The sequence below is a fragment of the Pelmatolapia mariae genome, linkage group LG14 (genome assembly GCF_036321145.2).
Source record: "Pelmatolapia mariae isolate MD_Pm_ZW linkage group LG14, Pm_UMD_F_2, whole genome shotgun sequence".
Taxonomy (NCBI): Eukaryota; Metazoa; Chordata; class Actinopteri; order Cichliformes; family Cichlidae; genus Pelmatolapia; species Pelmatolapia mariae.
Genome location: NC_086239.1, coordinates 36,117,501 through 36,136,144, shown reverse-complemented (window position 1 = coordinate 36,136,144; position 18,644 = coordinate 36,117,501). Strand labels below are relative to the sequence as shown.

The 18,644-nt window shown below is 40.7% G+C and overlaps 1 protein-coding gene across 3 annotated transcripts; it reads right to left on the bottom strand.

Moving 5' to 3' along the window:
- Nucleotides 1-4,553: 4,553 nt before the first annotated feature.
- On the bottom strand, nucleotides 4,554-16,104 carry LOC134641249 (protein FAM222B-like). 3 transcript variants are annotated; one of them, XM_063493575.1, is made up of 4 exons: nucleotides 15,665-16,104; nucleotides 14,970-15,026; nucleotides 12,790-12,917; nucleotides 4,554-9,908 (listed from the first exon to the last, which is right to left on the bottom strand). In XM_063493575.1, the coding sequence occupies exons 3-4, from the start codon at nucleotides 12,869-12,871 to the stop codon at nucleotides 7,957-7,959; spliced, it is 2,034 nt and encodes a 677-aa protein (XP_063349645.1). In that variant the 5' UTR covers nucleotides 12,872-12,917; nucleotides 14,970-15,026; nucleotides 15,665-16,104; the 3' UTR covers nucleotides 4,554-7,956. The 3 variants fall into 3 exon arrangements, with proteins under 3 accessions (XP_063349645.1, XP_063349646.1, XP_063349644.1); XM_063493576.1 differs by having other exon boundaries at nucleotides 14,970-15,023; XM_063493574.1 differs by lacking the exon at nucleotides 14,970-15,026.
- Nucleotides 16,105-18,644: the final 2,540 nt, after the last annotated feature.

The following is an 18,644-nucleotide window of genomic DNA, read 5'->3' as shown; positions in this document are numbered from 1 at the left end:
TGTACAATATATTACATTTATATATTTGTATTTTCAGCAAGCCCTGCTTATTATATCCAAGGGCAAGATGAGACTAAAAACAGCTCGCCCCACTGTCTTTGTGCATTGCACTGTGTTTAGAAAGCACATTTTCACTGCTAATATGCGCTGTAAAATAGGATTGCACTCACAGTTACATCTAAAAAAGAAACAGGTGCATTTCAGCCTGTGATTTTCCACAGCCTTTCTATTGTATATGTGAGTGTTACCCCTATTAAAACATAGTCCAGACCCAGCCTTTGGTGGACAGGCGCAACAATCACTGACTCAACAGCAATGAATTCCCAACACAGCAATACTTAAATTGAAACAACAAATGCAGGTGTAACTCTTAATAAGGGGGAGATTACCTGTAAATACACTGATGCTGTTTTTGAAACAATGGCTATTTTCAATTTCAATCTATCACTGTGACAGATACAGCAGAAATTCGAGAAAGTGAGAATAGTTACACTAACTCAGCAATTCCCAAAGTCAAAAACGCTGAGGTCCACTAAAAACTAGAAAATCGAATCAAAGTACAGAAGAAAGTGATGTATTTTGCTGAAAATCGTATCTAAAAACAGTGTTAAGCCCATTGGATGATCCACATGCAGTGTTCGGAAGGTTACTTTTAAAATACTACAGATTACAGAATACATGCCCCAAAATGTATTTTGTAACGTATTCCGTTACGTTACTCACTGAGAGTAACGTAACGGAATACTTTGGATTACTTAATATATTATCAAGCTTTTTACAACTACATGAATGTGCAATTGTTGTGTGATTTATTCGTATTACTGAAGGTTACTCGCCATACCAATACCTAGATTTTTAAATATAAAATGAGTAACTGAACATTAGGTAGGGTGAACATTAGGTAAGGCTGCACTTTTAGCAGCGATCTCGTATTAAAACTATTCTGCGCGTATATAAAACAGGTCTGAGGCTCCAAACCGTAGTAAAGGTACTAATACAGGGGTGGCCAACTCCAGGCCTCGAGAGCCAGCATCCTGCAGGTTTTAGATCTCACCCTGGGTCAACACACCTGAATAAGTTCATCACCAGGCCTCTGGAGAACTTCAAGACATGTTGAGGAGGTCATTTAGCCATTTGAATCAGCTGTGTTGGATCAAGGACACATCTAAAACCTAAAGGACACGGGCTCTCGAGGCCTGGAGTTGGCCACCCCTGGACTAATATGTTGGTTCCGTGTCGGGCTCGTAGCCAAAAACTAGCTTTATTTTGTTGTCTGGGTCAACTTTACTAGCGAGAGACAGAGAGAGGCGTTGAAAGGCTGCTCCAACGGAACTTATTGTTTCGGAGGAAAACATGAACACAGTGTACAGTCGAGTCTTAATAGCTTACTTACAACTGGGCTACACTGCCCATGAGGCTACATTCTTTAGGGCTATGCCTGTAACACTCTGCCTATTGCCTTTATATTAAATAATTTTTTGAACAATTATTTAAAAAAAATATTTCTTCATGTCATTATGCAGCCGCAAGTAGAGGTGACATGGGCCGCGACATTGAGACACAGCCATTACAGCCTCTTAATTCGTGTTTTGTTTGCGTTTCCACCAGCGTGGAATTACCAAAAGATTGCATAGCCTGACATATGAAACAGGAAAAGACCGCCATGTAATCCATTTATTTCAACACAGTAACTGTATTCTGAATACCACCTTTTTAAATGGTAACTGTAACGTAATACAGTTACTCATATATATATATATATATATATATATAGAGCAGTAAATTTAGGTCAGAATAATGAATAATATCACAAACTAACCAACAAACTTACAAACAGATTTAATATAAATAAATAAGTCCATATAAATATGTAACTGTTCATACCTGTGAATAATTACAACCTGAATTTCTGTTATTACTGTGGCCCACCAGCAGGCCCAGCCCTCCCTTTGGTAATCACTATTAAATTATTATGCCTTAAAGAAACTTTTCATCTAAACCGATTATTTTGTGGTTCTCTTAAAGCAGCTGATTTGTTGGTCATGTATCTTGGTGTTCAAGTTTATATTATGGTTGAGCTGAGGATAGGAGATTCCTGGACTGAAGTTTCAATTTGTGCCCATTTCTGTAGTTCAGATAGCAGATGGCTGCCCCTTCCTGGCCTGGTTCTGTTGGAGGTTTCTACCTGTTAAAGGGGAGTTTTTCTTTCCCACTGTTGCCAAGTGCTTCCTTGTTTGGTTGGTGGTTTTCTCTGTATTATTGCAGTGTCTCCTTCATACAATGTAAAACATCTTCAGGTGAATGCTTTTGCAATTCAGCGTGTTATAAATAAAATAAAACTAAATTTTACTTTTTTTTTCCAACTGTTCTAACTGAAGGAAGAAGTCATCATGAAGTGCTTAAAACTGCAATTCCTCCAATGTCAACTCAAAGCTATTTCCACAAGTTAGGCAATCCACCCACAAACTGAGGTTAAAATGTTCAACTTAACAGCAATGAAGAGCAGGTTTAGAAATGGCACAGATTACAGTGTTCGTCTTTATGCATTGTTTCCTACTTAACAACAGAGGGAGGAAGTTTTTTTTTTCTAATAACCCATCAATCCGGATGCTCAAGTTATGGTGCAGCTGCTTTGATTGACAAGTGTGCTGACACAGTTAGCTTTAGTCCAAAGCTGCAGGCTAGGCAATAACTTTGCTGATTGGAGTTATTGAACTCGTATTCTTTGGGTTTTTTTGTTGGTCTGTGTCTTTTAGAACATTTCAAAACAATTATCTGGCATGAAACTGATTGTCCAAGAAGTCTGTGCTTCAGCTTTGGTGAATGAAATTCTGGAATATTATTATCTTACTCAGCACTAGTCAGCAGGTATCTGTGCGTTGCATCGATAGTTTATGCATGCAGTTATCTAAATAAACTGGCTAGCATTAGCTTATAACTTAGCCCTCTTATCTAAGTATGTCGCCAGTTTAGCAACAGCCAAATTGGTAAAACTGATGACATCTTTTACAGTGCAGAGAAAAAGAATGTGTCTTTTCCTAACTTCTCTTTTTTATTTTTACCCCGGACTGAAGAACATCTAAAGTAGGGGTGGGGGAATTCAGGCCGCAAGTTGGCAAAACTGGAATATCACATTTTCAAAGTAAAGAAAGTAAGCCCCCTCCACCACTGTTCACAACATGTCTTTGATAACCAAAGACAATTATATAAATCAGTCAAAATCTAGAGAGTAGTGATGTGTGGATATATCAATTTCTCCGATACCAGTTATTTATGTTCTAGAATCAATTCTCACATTAAAATACTGATATTTTAGTAATTTAGGGTAAATTTGTAGTTTATCATTAACAGGAACACAGTGGGAAGAACCTATTTTATTTGGATTGTCTACATTGGAAGGAACTACTTCCTCTTCCGCCTTTCATAGTCATGTGCGAAATACGGCTGTATAAATGTGTCGCAGCCCCTTGGTGTGCGCACTCACAATAATGGCTGAGCGTAATTGGAGTTATGTGCGGACGTATTTTACATCCACAAACGTGGTTTGCGATACATGTGGCAAGAAAGTGAGGTGTTGTGGCAACACCAGAAATTTGTCAAACACCTCAGAGTAAATCATATCACAGAATATGACGAGCGTATTTTGAGGCGAACTGAAGAGGAGTGGACAGGGACAGGTGCTGCTAGGGCGAGACAGACGTCTCTCACAGAGTCCTTTAGTGCTGCAGGCAGGCAAGGTGTTCAAATAGCGCACAACTTCAGTTTTTTTATTTCTATATGATGAATTCTGCATTATTAAGTGATAAGAACAAGTAATCTGATGTCCTGTAATCATTATGATGCTATAATTTGAGATACAATAAATAAAATACGTTTTTGTACAACGTATCGGTATCGGATCAGTATCGTCGATACCACCCTGAATTTTACTTGGTATCGGATCGGAAATCAGTGGTATCGCACATCACTACTAGAGAGAGTTGTTATGACTGTCCTCCAGGTTTTAGATATCACCCTGGGTCAACACAACTGAATCAAATGATTTGTTCATTACCAGGCCTCTGAAGACATGTTGAGGAGGTAATTTAGCCTTTTAAATCAGCTGTGTTGGATCAAGGACACATCTAAAACCTCTAGGACACAGACCCTTGAGACCTGGAGTTCCCCACCAATGATCTAAAGAACTGCTGGCTTCACTTGTCAGGTAAGATCAGTGTTCATGATTCAACAACAATAAAGAAACCGAGCAAAACGGCGCCTATGGGAAAGTTCCAAGATGAAACAAACAATCAGACCTGGTGGTAGTGTGATGGTCTGGCTGCTTTGGAGGCTGGACGACTTGCTGTAATAGATGGAACATAAATTCTGCTCTCTACCTGAAAAACCTGAAGGATAATTTTGTCCATTCAATATTCATACACTCAATATCTTTCTACTTAAACTGAATTCAGATTCAAGTGTAATTCCATATATGCAGTTTTATTAGCTTTAAACCCTTGAAACATGTTGCTCACAAAAAACAAAACAAAAAAAGTCAGACAATAGCTTTGTGTTTGAAAACTTTATTTTGGTTAGGGGAATGTTTGTGCAAGACATTTTTTCCTGAAGGTTAGGCAAAACTGGAATATCACATTTTCAAAGTAGAGAAAGTAAGCCCCCCTCCACCACTGTTCACAACCTGTCTTTGATAACCAAAGACAATTATATAAATCAGTCAAAATCTAGAGAGAGTTGTTATGTCTGTGCCCCAGTAAATATTGCCATCTGAATCAACTTAAAAGCTGAGCTAAGTAGATGTGAGTCTTGACGCAGTTCATGTACAATATTTCTGTATTTTAATGCATTTCCAGATTTCTGGGTAAAACCAGAACATTTGAGGTGCACTCTGCAGAAAGGAACTACTCACTCTAGATTTTTTTTTTAGTCATTTACTTTTTTTTTTTCTTTTTTTTAAATAAATGCGCATTTCACATCGTTACTTTTACTTCACAAGACTTTATTTAACCCCAGCAGCTTTTTGTTAGGTCACCAGGATGCTGCTCATTAACAAGCTTTCAAAAGGCTTTGAGCCAGAGTGGTTAGAGAGGGACTTCTGGTCACTTTGGTCAGTGAGTCAGCAGCAAACAGTTCACACATCCTGACAGTGTTTGGGAATCGTGGCACACTCCAGGACTTCAGTCCATGACACAGTATCAGTAGTTATACTAAGCAGCTTGGTCCCCCCCATCAGAGATCAACTTTGTGCACCTCCGTCAGCATGCACACCTGTGTGCAAGTACCCAAGCTTAACATACACGCAAGCACTCAGTCTCACTCCCTCCCTCTCTCTTTCTTTCTTTCTCTCTCTCTCTCCCACACACACACACACACACACACACACACACACACACACACACACACACACACACATCTCCATACTACACCCAGTGGAGGCACTTCATATGAAACTGCAGAACCTGACTGTGGTGGGCTGTAACGAGGCAGTTCAACATTAACAGGGCGAGTCTGTCTAATCCTTTAGTGTTTTCACCCAGTCAACTTAATGTTAAAGAAACCCAAACAGGCTTGGAAGGTCTTTAGGCCACAGTGGGTCAGACTTCACTCTGCCACCTTGAATACTGGTCAGTTTTAATTCATTAATACAGAATCTTCTTTAAATTTGGCTCGTAAGACATACAAACAGCCAAACATACCTGCATTTGACTGGTGACAACTTTCACCTTGCACCGATCAAATAAATAGGAACTTATTTCACTGATACAGCCCATATATCATCACCACAGAAACACACACACACACACACACACACACACACACACACACACACACACACACACACACACACACACACACACGTGTGTGTCAAGATTTAATTTAATAGCAGCTTCAGGGGGCAGGCACATCAAAAATGAGAGCCAGGAAAAACAAAAAACCTAAACTAAAAAGTAAATTAAAAAGTAAAAAACTGCCATTAAGTACAAAGACTGAACTCCAGAAAAGCTACAGCTTGTAAGAGAATTGTCTCTCTTTGAAGATTTATCATCTTGCAATTCTTTCTCCCTTTTAATCTGTACAATGTTCTGAGAACAATCCAGTTAGGAAAAAAAGAACTGCTGTTGTGAAAGACATTAAAGCATGGATGCAAACCTATTGCCTGCATCAGTATGTCACCTATGGCACCTAATGTGAAAATACCTATGGCTTCAGGATGCAGTGGTCCAAAAAATAAATTAAACTATGAGGATATTACATGTAACAACTAAAAACAGTTCAAATACCTTAAAATAACTGCTACATCCCTGGTCTAAATACCTATTAAATCTGCTATTAAGTCATTTGTTTTCTCCGCTATCCTAAATCCTTAGATAGGCAACATTTCAGACAGAAGGATGAGGGCTTTATAATCTGGGATGAGTAGCATTATTACCTTAAGGCAATATCATCCATTCCTACTGCCTGTACATGTTAACACCTCCCAAATAATCAAACATTAGCTTTAAACAGGGAAACCAAAGTTCAGGGGCAAACAACAACAACAACAACAACAAAAAGACAAAACAAACAACCTTCCTCACAGCCATACAAAAGTTGTGATCCTGGCAAAGAAACTGTTAAAGTAGACTATAACTAGTGTGTCATTTAAGGCTTTTTCCAGAAGGCTTGAGGGTAGTATAGCAACACAAGCCCAGACAACATCAACTATGGTACATCTAGTAAAACATGACCTGCATTACATGTTCTTAGTTCTTTCTTTGTAGGTCACAAAAATACGACACGTGGTAAGGCCGGTGACTAGTAGATGAACAACTGACCACAAGCCCCACAGAAAAGGAAACATCCACACCACATCAATTCACTTGCATTACAGTAGTAAAATGGTGACAACCTGTGCTCAAGGGAAATGACATTTTCCCCGGTAGCATGATCTGACGTACTTGCATGCATGCACATGATCAGTTTACCTTTCACATACAGACACGCTCAGTTTAAAGTAATGGGACCCATTCTGTTTCACATTGCCTAAAGATTAACATGTGGGGAGCTAATGAGAGTTTCTGCCCCTTTTCCAAATGTTAAGCATGACATTTAAAAGCAAATTCTATGATTCAAGTAAGACAATGTACAGAAATGCAAAAACAACAAAAAAAGAAACATTTAAAAAGAACTCCCACACTACAAGAATCTCAGAAATGGAGAAGGTTACCGATTTTGCTAGTTCTGGCAGGTTTGGGTTTTTTTCCTTCCTTTTTAAAAAAACAAAAAAGAGAAACCACACACAACAACAACCAAAAAACATCCCACCAAGAGCAATGTCAAAAATCACCTGGACCACCAACAATATCGTTCAGAAGCCATGTTAGTATTCCTGATAGGGGAGCTCTGGCTCACACCCAGGCCCCTTTACAAATGTACACTGCAGCTATGGGATTGAGCACTGTCAACAGTCCTAATAATTGCATATACAAGTAACCCCCATTCAAATGGATCAAAGCTGTTAGGAAGATAAATAATTGCAAATAAAAACATTACACAAAGACATCCTATTCTTGCCTCTGGGCAGTTCTAAGGCCACACATGCTAATAAAAGTTGAGTTGTTCCATGTCAACCTATGAAAAGCACTGTGACAATCATAAGGCAAGCATAGTCTCAGCTGCAAATTAACATTTCTGAACACCATAGATATATGAACAAACAGCAGCACATCTGTGCCAGAGATAAAACAGTCGACAACGATCTCAAAAACCCTTCATCTGCAACAAGTACGACATGGCTTAAGACCTGAGGAATACTTTGAAACATCACACCTGGTGGGTCTCCAAATCAAGCTCTGAAGCAATGCAATTTAACTGCTCACTTTGAAGGTTTTAAAGAGTAAAATACAGAAGCTGAAAGCAACTGTAGACCAGAACAAAAACAAAAAATTCAGTACACGCCACATGGGCATAAACGCACATTTAACAGTAGCCTGGGCGATGAGCATGGACTGCTCCGCTGCTGCCAGGTTCCTGAACTTGGCTCCTGGCGGACCTGTGTATATTCCCCATTGCATCCACATTCTGCTCCTGAAAGCTGGGCATCTGAAAATCCCCACCTAAGAAATCCACATTCTGCATCAGCTCTGACTGGTCATTAGGACCCTCCTTCCCTGGCCTATACTTTGCCCCTGGGATTCTGTCTCTGGAAGCAGCAGCCTGTCCTCCCTGGAAAGCCATTGAGAGGTCTTGAGGGCCATTGTTTCCTGCTGTTGCTTGAACGCTGCTCCACGGTGGCTTCATGTAGTGGCCATTAATGTAAGGCATAGAACTTGCTGGGCATTTAACAGGGGATGAGGGTTGCGGTTTTTCTGCAGGATGATTTAGGGGAAAGCTCTGTGCACTGTTTGGTAGCTTGTGGCTGTAGGAGAGGTTTCTGGAGGGGAAAGCACACTCAGCTGGAGGTTCCATCCTTGGATTCTTGCAAGGATTGGCCCCCTCAGGAGGCTGCTGCATGTGGGCTAACTGATGCTGAGCCCAGGAGCGTTGCTGCTGCAGCTGCTGAAGCTGCTGAAAATGTTGCTGCTGCTGTTGTTTCTGCTGATGTAAATGGTGCTGAAGCTGCTGCTGCGCCACCTTCTCAGGGTTGGTGTGAAAAGCAGGTACACTATTAGCAGCAGCTATACTCTGCTGTGAATTGAGAGAAACGCTGGGAGCTTGGGCTGCAGCTTTGTCTGGTGGTCCCACCATGAGGCTGCTGGGTACGTTGCCCAGAGCTGGGTGGTGAGAGGACACCCTTGAGCTGGCATTGATGAGCAGGTTGCGGCTAATGGGGCTGGGGTTTGCAATCTGTCCCTCACAGACTGAGGTGGTGCCCATACCAGCCCGAGCCTGACACAGTTGGTTGATTTGGTGCACAATGATGCTCAGGTCACCAGGTCTGTTCTGATGCAGGCTGGCTGCCATGGACAGTGGGATGGTGGAGGTAGATACAGTTATATTTGGTGGGGCATCTGGGTCAGGGAGCTTCTGCGGCCCATAAGGTCCCAGTCGGGCTTGCTGGGGGCAATTAGGCATGGTAGGAGGGCCTGCAGCAACAGCCTGGGGAAGGGCCTGCGACCCAACTAGCCCCTGGGTGTGCTGCATGCTCGGAAGCTGAGATCCATCAGATATGTGGCGCAGATCCTGAGTCACTCCTTGCTGTGAAAGTAAAGCTTGTGGAGGAGCCGCCTGATGCTTTAGTGACTGCAGATGAGAAAGATGCTGCTGTGGTACAACTGACGAACATGACTGGCCCTGCTGTGGCTGTTGCTGCACAGTCTGGGTGTGAGGGAGGCTCTGCTGTCTCTGCATACCCTGTGGATGAGCCAATCTCTGCTGCTGTGGCGCCTGAATCTGGGACAAGCTCTGTTGCTGCTGGAGAGCTTGTGAACGAGCCATATTCCTTTGCTGTAAAGCTTGTGGGTGAGGCTGCTGTAAAGCCATTGGATGAGTCAAACGGTGCTGTTGCTGTAGTGCTTGAGGGTGAACCAAGTTCTGCTTCTGGAGTGCAGACTGAGACGGACCCTGTAGGTGAGGAGCAGGCTGAGGATGGTTTAAAGTGCTTTCAGTGGTGTAGGGCCCACTGTGAGGGTTCATGACTGAATTATGTAGTTGTCGGGCGTGGCTAGTGTCTGAGTTTTTGACAGGTGCACGGAGGACAGCCAGCAGGCCACCACTGGTGCCGACCTGAGAGGAGTAGGGACTCTGGCGTTGGTTGGACAAGGATGTGTCAAGCCCGTTGACTGTGCGACGAATGTGCTTCTTTTGAGGTACTTTGACGCTGCTCGGGAAGATCTGGATGGTCAAAGGGTTGTTGGCAACTTTCTTAGCATAGGCATCCAACTCTGCTGGGGTTGGATAGCTGGCAGATCTCATTTTCTGTGTAGTTTCCCCTGCAAGGTGTGCAAAATCAGACAAAAAGGCATTCTTAGAAAATAACACCAACTGGGATTTCACATAGCACAAAACTTTATAGAGAAACATGCTGTCAGCCTGCACAGTTATACAAGTTCTTCAATGCAAACTGGAGGGAAAAAAAAACAAGGTGACCGTCTCTTAGGGGAAACTTTAAAACATCTTCTGTCTACAGCAGGGGTGGAGAACTCCAGGCCTCAAGGGCCGGTGTCCTGCAGGTTTTAGATGTGTCCTTGATCCAACACAGCTGATTTAAAGGGCTAAATGACTCCTCAGCATTTCTTGAAGTTCTCCAGAGGCCTGGTAATGAGCTAATCACTTGATTGAGGTGTGTTGACCCAGGGTGAGATCTAAAACCTGCAGGACACCAGCCCTCGAGGCCTGGAGTTCACCCACCCCTGGTCTATAGTATAGAGTTTTGAAAATGTGTTTGGTGGGGGTCTTTGTTAATAGCCAAAACTGTAACATTTACAAAAATACACAAGTTATACAGTTATCTATGCACTCATATTTTCTAAAGCTGCCAAGTGGACCAGATTGCAATCATCCTGGGCTTAAAAAACAAAACAAAAACAGAAACACCCTATACAAAGTCTCCTCATTATCAGAAACCCAAAATAGTCAGACCCCAGAACCCATGGACATCTCCATTCAAGTTGTTGCAGCCACCTTTCAGTTGCTTCTTGTTCTGTTTTTTCTGCATTCATTATCCATTTGCTCTGAGGTGCTGTCCAGTCAGTTATTCACCATTTGTCAGACAGGGCAGGTCCCTTTGCTCACATGAAGCCAAATGCTGCGAAACTGATCAGACAGCACTTCACCTTGCACACAGTAGCAGACTGTAGCTGGATATGATTATGCACGTTCTGCTCTGGAAGTCTTTTGTAAACCAGAGAGCCGGGTGACAAACAAAGACTACTGCCACAGTGGGGGATAGTGCTGGGCGATATGGAAAAAATATTTATCACGATATGAATTATTTTATATCACGATAACGATATATATCACGATATACGACCTGACCTGTGGTCATCTGGAAAGTACGCAGTCTGTAAACAGCGAGTGCCGAGGGTGCAGTCTTTGTTTTGAGTTACCGTAAAGTATGTCGCAAATCCGGGTGCACGTACAGCAGCAAACCACGAGACGGAGTTTCTTTGCGAAAAATATCATTTTTTTATACCATATTATTTACTTGCATAAAGTTAAGAGCATGTATAGTGAGAAGACAACACTAATATATTTGCCACAGGCTATTTAACCCTTTAAGACCTACCATAGAACCAAGTCCGCCAGAGCTTATCTTTATGTTTTTACATGCTGTAGTGCCACTTGTGGGAGTATTTCAAGTTTCCATATATCAATACAACCGTTATAGCCTAAATTTTAATAATATGTATGCATTAAGTCCATAGTAACTACATAAATTGCAAAAACTTGTAGTGCAATAAACTACAAAAAAATTGAAAATCGTTTTTGTTTTGTTTTTTACATATATTTCTAGTTAAAAAAAATTTAAGAGGTGTATCCCTCAAAACTGTAAATACAAAAGTTTCCAACCACGAGAAATTTATTTTGAGTGTCTTCATAGTTTTATTTTTGAGATACACTAATTTTTATATACTACAGGAAAAATGAAAATAAATATTATAATGCATCAAAATAAACTATTTCCAACAGTGTAATTTGAGTTCTAAGCATCCCAGAAACGATACAGAAAAACATAAAGTCAAACATGTCTTTTAAAAACACCAACATAGGCTTATAAGGCCCTTTCGCGAAAATGACGTCACTTCCGGTTTCGGGCAGGTAATGGCGGACGTGCGATAGTTCGCGCTGACGTATATGCCAACGTAGGAAGTCTTATGAACGTCGGCAAAGCCTGTTTCTGGAATATTGTGTTTTTGTTGCTGCAAGTTTGGAATATTGTGTTTTTGTTGCTGCAAGTGCTTCTTATGCAATTTTTGCAAAGTTATATGTGGAAGGAAACCGTGACTTTGGACAAGCTAATGGCATAAGATGTAAGTACAACTCCGGTTTCACATGCAAAAAAAAAATTATTGCACTACCTTATGTGGTTCCAGTTCTACAGGGATTTAAAAATAGTTAGGTAAAACGGAGTGTGCCTGCTCCGACCAGTTGTAAAGGGTTAATTATATATTTCATGTAATAATTTATAAAATTTGGGTTAGTACGATATAAACGATAGAAGACAAATGGCACGATAGACACTTTTCTATCGTCCACACGATATATATCGTCATATCGCCCAGCACTAGTGGGGGACTTTGAATTTGTTCAGCAATGACGATATTTATGTCAGAAGCAGATGATTAATGCTCTTATTAACTGCCACAAAGTAAATATGCTAACAGTCACTGGTTTATTTAGTAAAGTATGTTTTTGGTTTTGTGCATACTCATCCTGCTGCAATATAGCCACAAATACAATCTTATTCTGTGGGAAATGCCACAAAAATTCAGAAGTTTTCAATAATTTGTCATCATTTGTGCACCCAAACTAGCCTCAAACAAAATCCACTTCACTTACGGTAATGTTCTGAACAGATGTTGAATATTTAACTGCATTTTAAAAGCCGGAAGCATGGACACAATTTGACTGCTTTTTAAAATCAGTTGTCTAAACTTACTGGTAATTTTTATCATTTACATACATTTTCTGCATTGCTCTAGATGGTCATCCCACTACGAGTTTCAGATGCTCAGTGATTAGATATTTTATACAATTAAACTTTAGTGTCATTTAAATCTTTGGAAATTGTGGATGTCGTGTTTACAAAACAGCTTGACTAGTATGATAAGTCAAAAGAAACACCACAACATGATAAAAGACGGCACTTACATTTTGGAGGTCCAGTGTTCATCTGCGTGCGGGAAAGTAGTCTGATGGTAGGCTTAACTGATGCTGGCAGGCGGGCCAGCATGTCACTCTTCAACTAATGCAGCACGGGACACCTTTTCCTCACCATACTGGGGGACAAACAGAGCAGGTCAAAGTCAGCCGCTGACACACACATACTTACGTTGGTGTGAAAATACTTTGGCATCACTGGTTTTCACAGTTCAGTTTGACCTTTTGCAAATGGCAGCTTGTAATAAAGAGAAACCATGGCTCTGTATAAGCTCACTGTGTACACACTGCAGGCAGCAAGGAGCTGAGATGGAGATGAACAAAGCAGCACATAGTTGTAGAGTGATGGCAGACTGTAAGCCAGCCAGCTTTCTGTGTCAAGCTAAGAATGTGCCAAAATGTTTTAGCAGCAGAAAATTAAAAAAATTGGGGAAAAGCAAAGACCCATGCTGAAAATCTGCTTACAACACAATTTAAAACTTTTATTTTAAATATTTCATCATAATGCAGAGGTACAGAACCAGTGATATATATAAAGAAGTGTTTCAAATAAGGAAAACAAACACAATGCCATTTTTTTCTTCCTTTTGTTTGTCCTTTTAGAATTACTTACTTTCATCTTCTCCAGAAATACAAACATATTTCATACAAGTCATTCTTTAACATTTCACTGTTATATCCCCTTCTTGACTGTCAATTATACCAGCAATATGCTAGCTTCACTTTTCAGAACTGGAAGCTATGTGTCCACACAGACACACCTCATATTCAGAACTGTGCAAAAGCCTTGAAGTACCTCTCATTTCTTTACAATTTGCTTCAACAGATCTAGGCTTTGTTTTTTTGTGTGGCACAGAGCAATAGTTCTCCAAGTTTTCTTAATGTCTTTCAAGGGTTTTTTTGGACATTGGTGGCTTTTTCACTCATTTTCTGTTCAGTTCTTGTACCTTACCATTTTCATAAGAATGCTTTTATGTTTGGAGGGGGAGAAAAGGCTGAGGGATGCCAAATTACATAGGAACCACACTGAAAATCAGTGGCAACAAATCATAATTGAGGTTCTGTCATGGTTTGGAGCTGCATTCAGTCACGCTGGTGGAGATCTTTTCAAAATTGATGGATTCATGAATATAGAAATGTACCATCAGATTTTGATCCACCATGCAGTACAAGCATCTGATTGTCCACAGCTTTGTGTAGTAAACGCTACCCTGATTTAAAAAACAAAACAAAACCACAGACAGTGGAACACCATCAGTCATGGACTGGCCTCGTCAGAGTCTGGACATCAACACTGAAGCAGCGTGGAATCATCTCAAAACCAAACAGCAAACATCCAAAGAAGGGCTTTGAATGTTCTTCAAGAAGCCTGGAGAACTATTTTTGAAGACTGGCAAGTTACAAGACAGCTACCTAAGAAGTCAGGCTGGTGGTCATAACCAAATATTTACTTTCAAGCTTGTTATAATAGTACAAACTGTGATTTTGCCTTACATAGTGCATTTGTTTTTATTTCAGGATATTAAGTAAATTGTTGCACCTAGCTCCCATTTTCCTCACTCCATAAAAAGGAATTGGAAGGCTGTTTTCAGACTTTTCTGTAATATTGCATAGTTATATATGCTGTGGTTTAAAGTGTCACTGAAACCTCTGACTTCATGTTAACTCAAATATATTTTCAAGGAGTTTTTTTTTTTTAAGATTTGAAATGAGACAACAATTAAGAAAATAGATTAATGGAATCTTAATGGAATTGAGATTAATGGAGAATATAAAGATTTTGAGAACTGCTGCAGAATTCCTTTCTCAGCTCCTCCACTGAGAGGGAAGAGGAAGGGATCTGTTAAGAAGCACAACTGCCGAATCATCCTCCATTTGCAGTTTATGATTCATCACGAGTTAACCATCTGAACAGTGGAAGTTAAGATTGACTTGTTATTCAAGATAGGAACGACAAACCAGTTATAAACTATACAATCCATAGAAACTGTAGGCCTTCTAGTGTGCTCACTGACTTTATTCAGTGACATATTTATGATTATACACACAAACAAGTCTGTCTACAGTGTTCAGACCCAGAATATAAAGCAGTTAGTTACTAAACCAGTGTAACCTTAATTTTTAAACAATCAGGAATCAATAAAACATTATCAGCATTCATCCCTCCTTACCACAGAGGTGCGTTTATTTTGGCACAATTTCCCCGAGGTTTCAGATGAAGTCTCCTGCTGAGAAATGGTGTTTGTGTCAGATGCCAGACACCAGGCTTTTCTACTTAATCTTAATTAAAATGCATTGGGCTACACATCGACGCTTCAGTCCTAGCTGTGTGTGTGTGTGTGTGTGTATGTATATATATATATACACACACACACACACACACACACACACACACACACACACATATATACACACACACACTTATTTTACCTTCTGTACCCAACCTTTCAAACATACCCACACCAGCTAAAGCTGTCTTCCTAAGGCTGAACCGCTTTCTTTGAGTGGTCTTACAGCGGGAGAGGTGAACTTTCTGACAGCCGGTCTGCAGCTAGGTAACGTTAGCCATCTGTCTAACAATCCAGTCTCAACCTGCTGCAGTTTCAAACAGCTAGCTAACGCCTGTAGCCTTCAATAAACCACCCCGGACGATTCCAGTGGCCAAACACCATGTGAACCCCAAGCAGAACCGGACACCTTCAGAAAACTGATGTTAAATCGTTCAAAAGGTTACCTCAAATCAAGCACCACAATAAATAAGGAGCCTCTTTGTGCTTATTGTGAACAGGCCAGCTGGTTAGCAAACTTTAGCTTCTCGTTGACGGAAAGCGCTGCCGTGACCTGTGTTAAAGAGAGCGATACTTACTCCTCAGGAATCTTTGAGTAAGGAAACTTCATTTTGTGGCGACATAACGTTGATAAGGATTGTAATCAGCGTGTCAGCTCTTCGTGCTGCTGTCTGCTAAAGCAGCATCATCTGTCGGACATGCGCAAACAGACAGGACCCCTTTTCTGCATTTAAGGCATCGACGGTGAACGCCTGTCCAATAATCCACCACAGATGAGACGCTATTAAAGCCCAAGAGCGTCATTTTATCATAAATTTATCACGGATTATGTAAACTTTAAGAGATCTGGTTATTCTGCTTGGGTGTTCCTGTTAGCCTTATATTTAGGCGCACGCAGCAGCAGTTTGGGACAAATGTTAACAGTTGGTCACTTACGTCTTGTCACCTGGCATGATTTGGATTTTCTGAAGTGGTGGCATGATCAAAACCTTCCACAAAAAGCAAGTTTATATGTATATGTATATGTGTATATATACATATATACATACATATACATACATACACACATACATATATATATATATATATATATATATATATATATATATATATATGTGTGTGTATGTATGTATATGTATGTATATACAGTGGCTTGCAAATGTATTCGGCCCCCTTGAACTTTTCCACATTTTGTCACATTACAGCCACAAACATGAATCAATTTTATTGGAATTCCACGTGAAAGACCAATACAAAGTGGTGTACACGTGAGAAGTGGAACGAAAATCATACATGATTCCAAACATTTTTTACAAATAAATAACTGAAAAGTGGGGTGTGCGTAATTATTCAGCTCCCTGAGCCAGTACTTTGTAGAACCACCTTTTGCTGCAATTACAGCTGCCAGTCTTTTAGGGTATGTCTCTACCAGCTTTGCACATCTAGAGACTGAAATTCTTGCCCATTCTGCTTTGCAAAACAGCTCCAGCTCAGTCAGATTAGATGGACAGCGTTTGTGAACAGCAGTTTCCAGATCTTGCCACAGATTCTCGATTGGATTTAGATCTGGACTTTGACTGGGCCATTCTAACACATGGATATGTTTTGTTTTAAACCATTCCATTGTTGCCCTGGCTTTATGTTTAGGGTCGTTGTCCTGCTGGAAGGTGAACCTCCGCCCCACTCTCAAGTCTTTTGCAGACTCCAAGAGGTTTTCTTCCAAGATTGCCCTGTATTTGGCTCCATCCATCTTCCCATCAACTCTGACCAGCTTCCCTGTCCCTGCTGAAGAGAAGCACCCCCAGAGCATGATGCTGCTACCACCATATTTGACAGTGGGGATGGTGTGTTCAGAGTGATGTGCAGTGTTAGTTTTCCGCCACACATAGCGTTTTGCATTTTGGCCAAAAAGTTCCATTTTGGTCTCATCTGACCAGAGCACTTTCTTCCACATTTTTGCTGTGTCCCCCACATGGCTTGTGGCAAACTGCAAACGGGACTTCTTATGGTTTTCTGTTAACAATGGCTTTCTTCTTGCCACTCTTCCATAAAGGCCAACTTTGTGCAGTGCACGACTAATAGTTGTCCTATGGACAGATTCCCCCGCCTGAGCTGTAGATCTCTGCAGCTCGTCCAGAGTCACCATGGGCCTCTTGGCTGTATTTCTGATCAGCGCTCTCCTTGTCCGGCCTGTAAGTTTAGGTGGATGGCCTTGTCTTGGTAGGTTTACAGTTGGGCCATACTCCTTCCATTTCTGAATGATCGCTTGAACAGTGCTCCGTGGGATGTTCAAGGCTTGGGAAATCTTTTTGTAGCCTAAGCCTGCTTTAAATTTCACAATAACTTTATCCCTGACCTGTCTGGTGTCTAAATCCAATGGAAAATCTGTGGCAAGATCTGAAAACTGCTGTTCACAAATGCTGTCCATCTAATCTGACTGAGCTGGAGCTGTTTTGCAAAGAAGAATGGGCAAGAATTTCAGTCGCTAGATGTGCAAAGCTGGTAGAGACATACCCTAAAAGACTGGCAGCTGTAATTGCAGCAAAAGGTGGTTCTACAAAGTATTGACTCAGGGGGCTGAATAATTACGCACACCCCACTTTTCAGTTATTTATTTGTAAAAAATGTTTGGAATCATGTATGATTTTCGTTCCACTTCTCACGTGTACACCACTTTGTATTGGTCTTTCACGTGGAATTCCAATAAAATTGATTCATGTTTGTGGCTGTAATGTGACAAAATGTGGAAAAGTTCAAGGGGGCCGAATACTTTTGCAAGCCACTGTATGTGTATATATATATATATATATATATATATACACATATATACATACATATACATACATACACACATATATATATATATATATATATATATATATATATATATATATATATATATATATATATACATACACATACATACATATATATATATGTATGTATATATACATATACATACATATATAATTCACTATATATATATATATATATTAGGGGTGCAACGATACTCGTATCGATATTGAACCGTTCGATACAGTGCTTTCGGTTCGGTACGCATGTGTATCGAACAATACAAAATTTTTAATTTATTTCATCAACTTTTCTTCTGACGATGCTGTCTGTGCTGAGCGCTCAGTGGATCTGCTTTCGACTACTCCGCCTAGGCTGCACTGTCGAGCACAGATCCACTGAGCGCAGCCCAAGCTAGCAAGACAGAAGTTCAGCTCGTTGCAACATGGTAAATTGAACCTCCCCCACCCTCATTCAGATATGGCCTTTGGAACTGTTTTGGTCTTCATGTGAAGTATGACCCTGAAGGTAAGCGCGTCATGGACAAAAGTAAAACAGTATGTCGGATGTGCCACGCAATGCTCAATTACATGGGTGGGAACTAGTGCGTTAGCGCAGTTAGCTCGTTAATGTGTTGAGGCTGTCCAGCTCCACGCACGGGGCGATCCGCGGTAGCTCGTTAACGGAGATTTGCCGTGTTGTGGCGTTAACGTCATTTCAGATTAACGCTGACAGCACTAGTGGGAACACAATGAATATGACTGC

Coding starts and splice junctions, on each gene's coding strand:
- LOC134641249 (XM_063493575.1), bottom strand. CDS start 12,871: ATGCTGGCCCGCCTGCCAGCATCAGTTAAGCCTACCATCAGACTACTT. Junction 9,909..12,789: donor GAACACTGGACCTCCAAAAT/GTAAGTGCCGTC, acceptor CACACCTTGCAG/GGGAAACTACACAGAAAATG.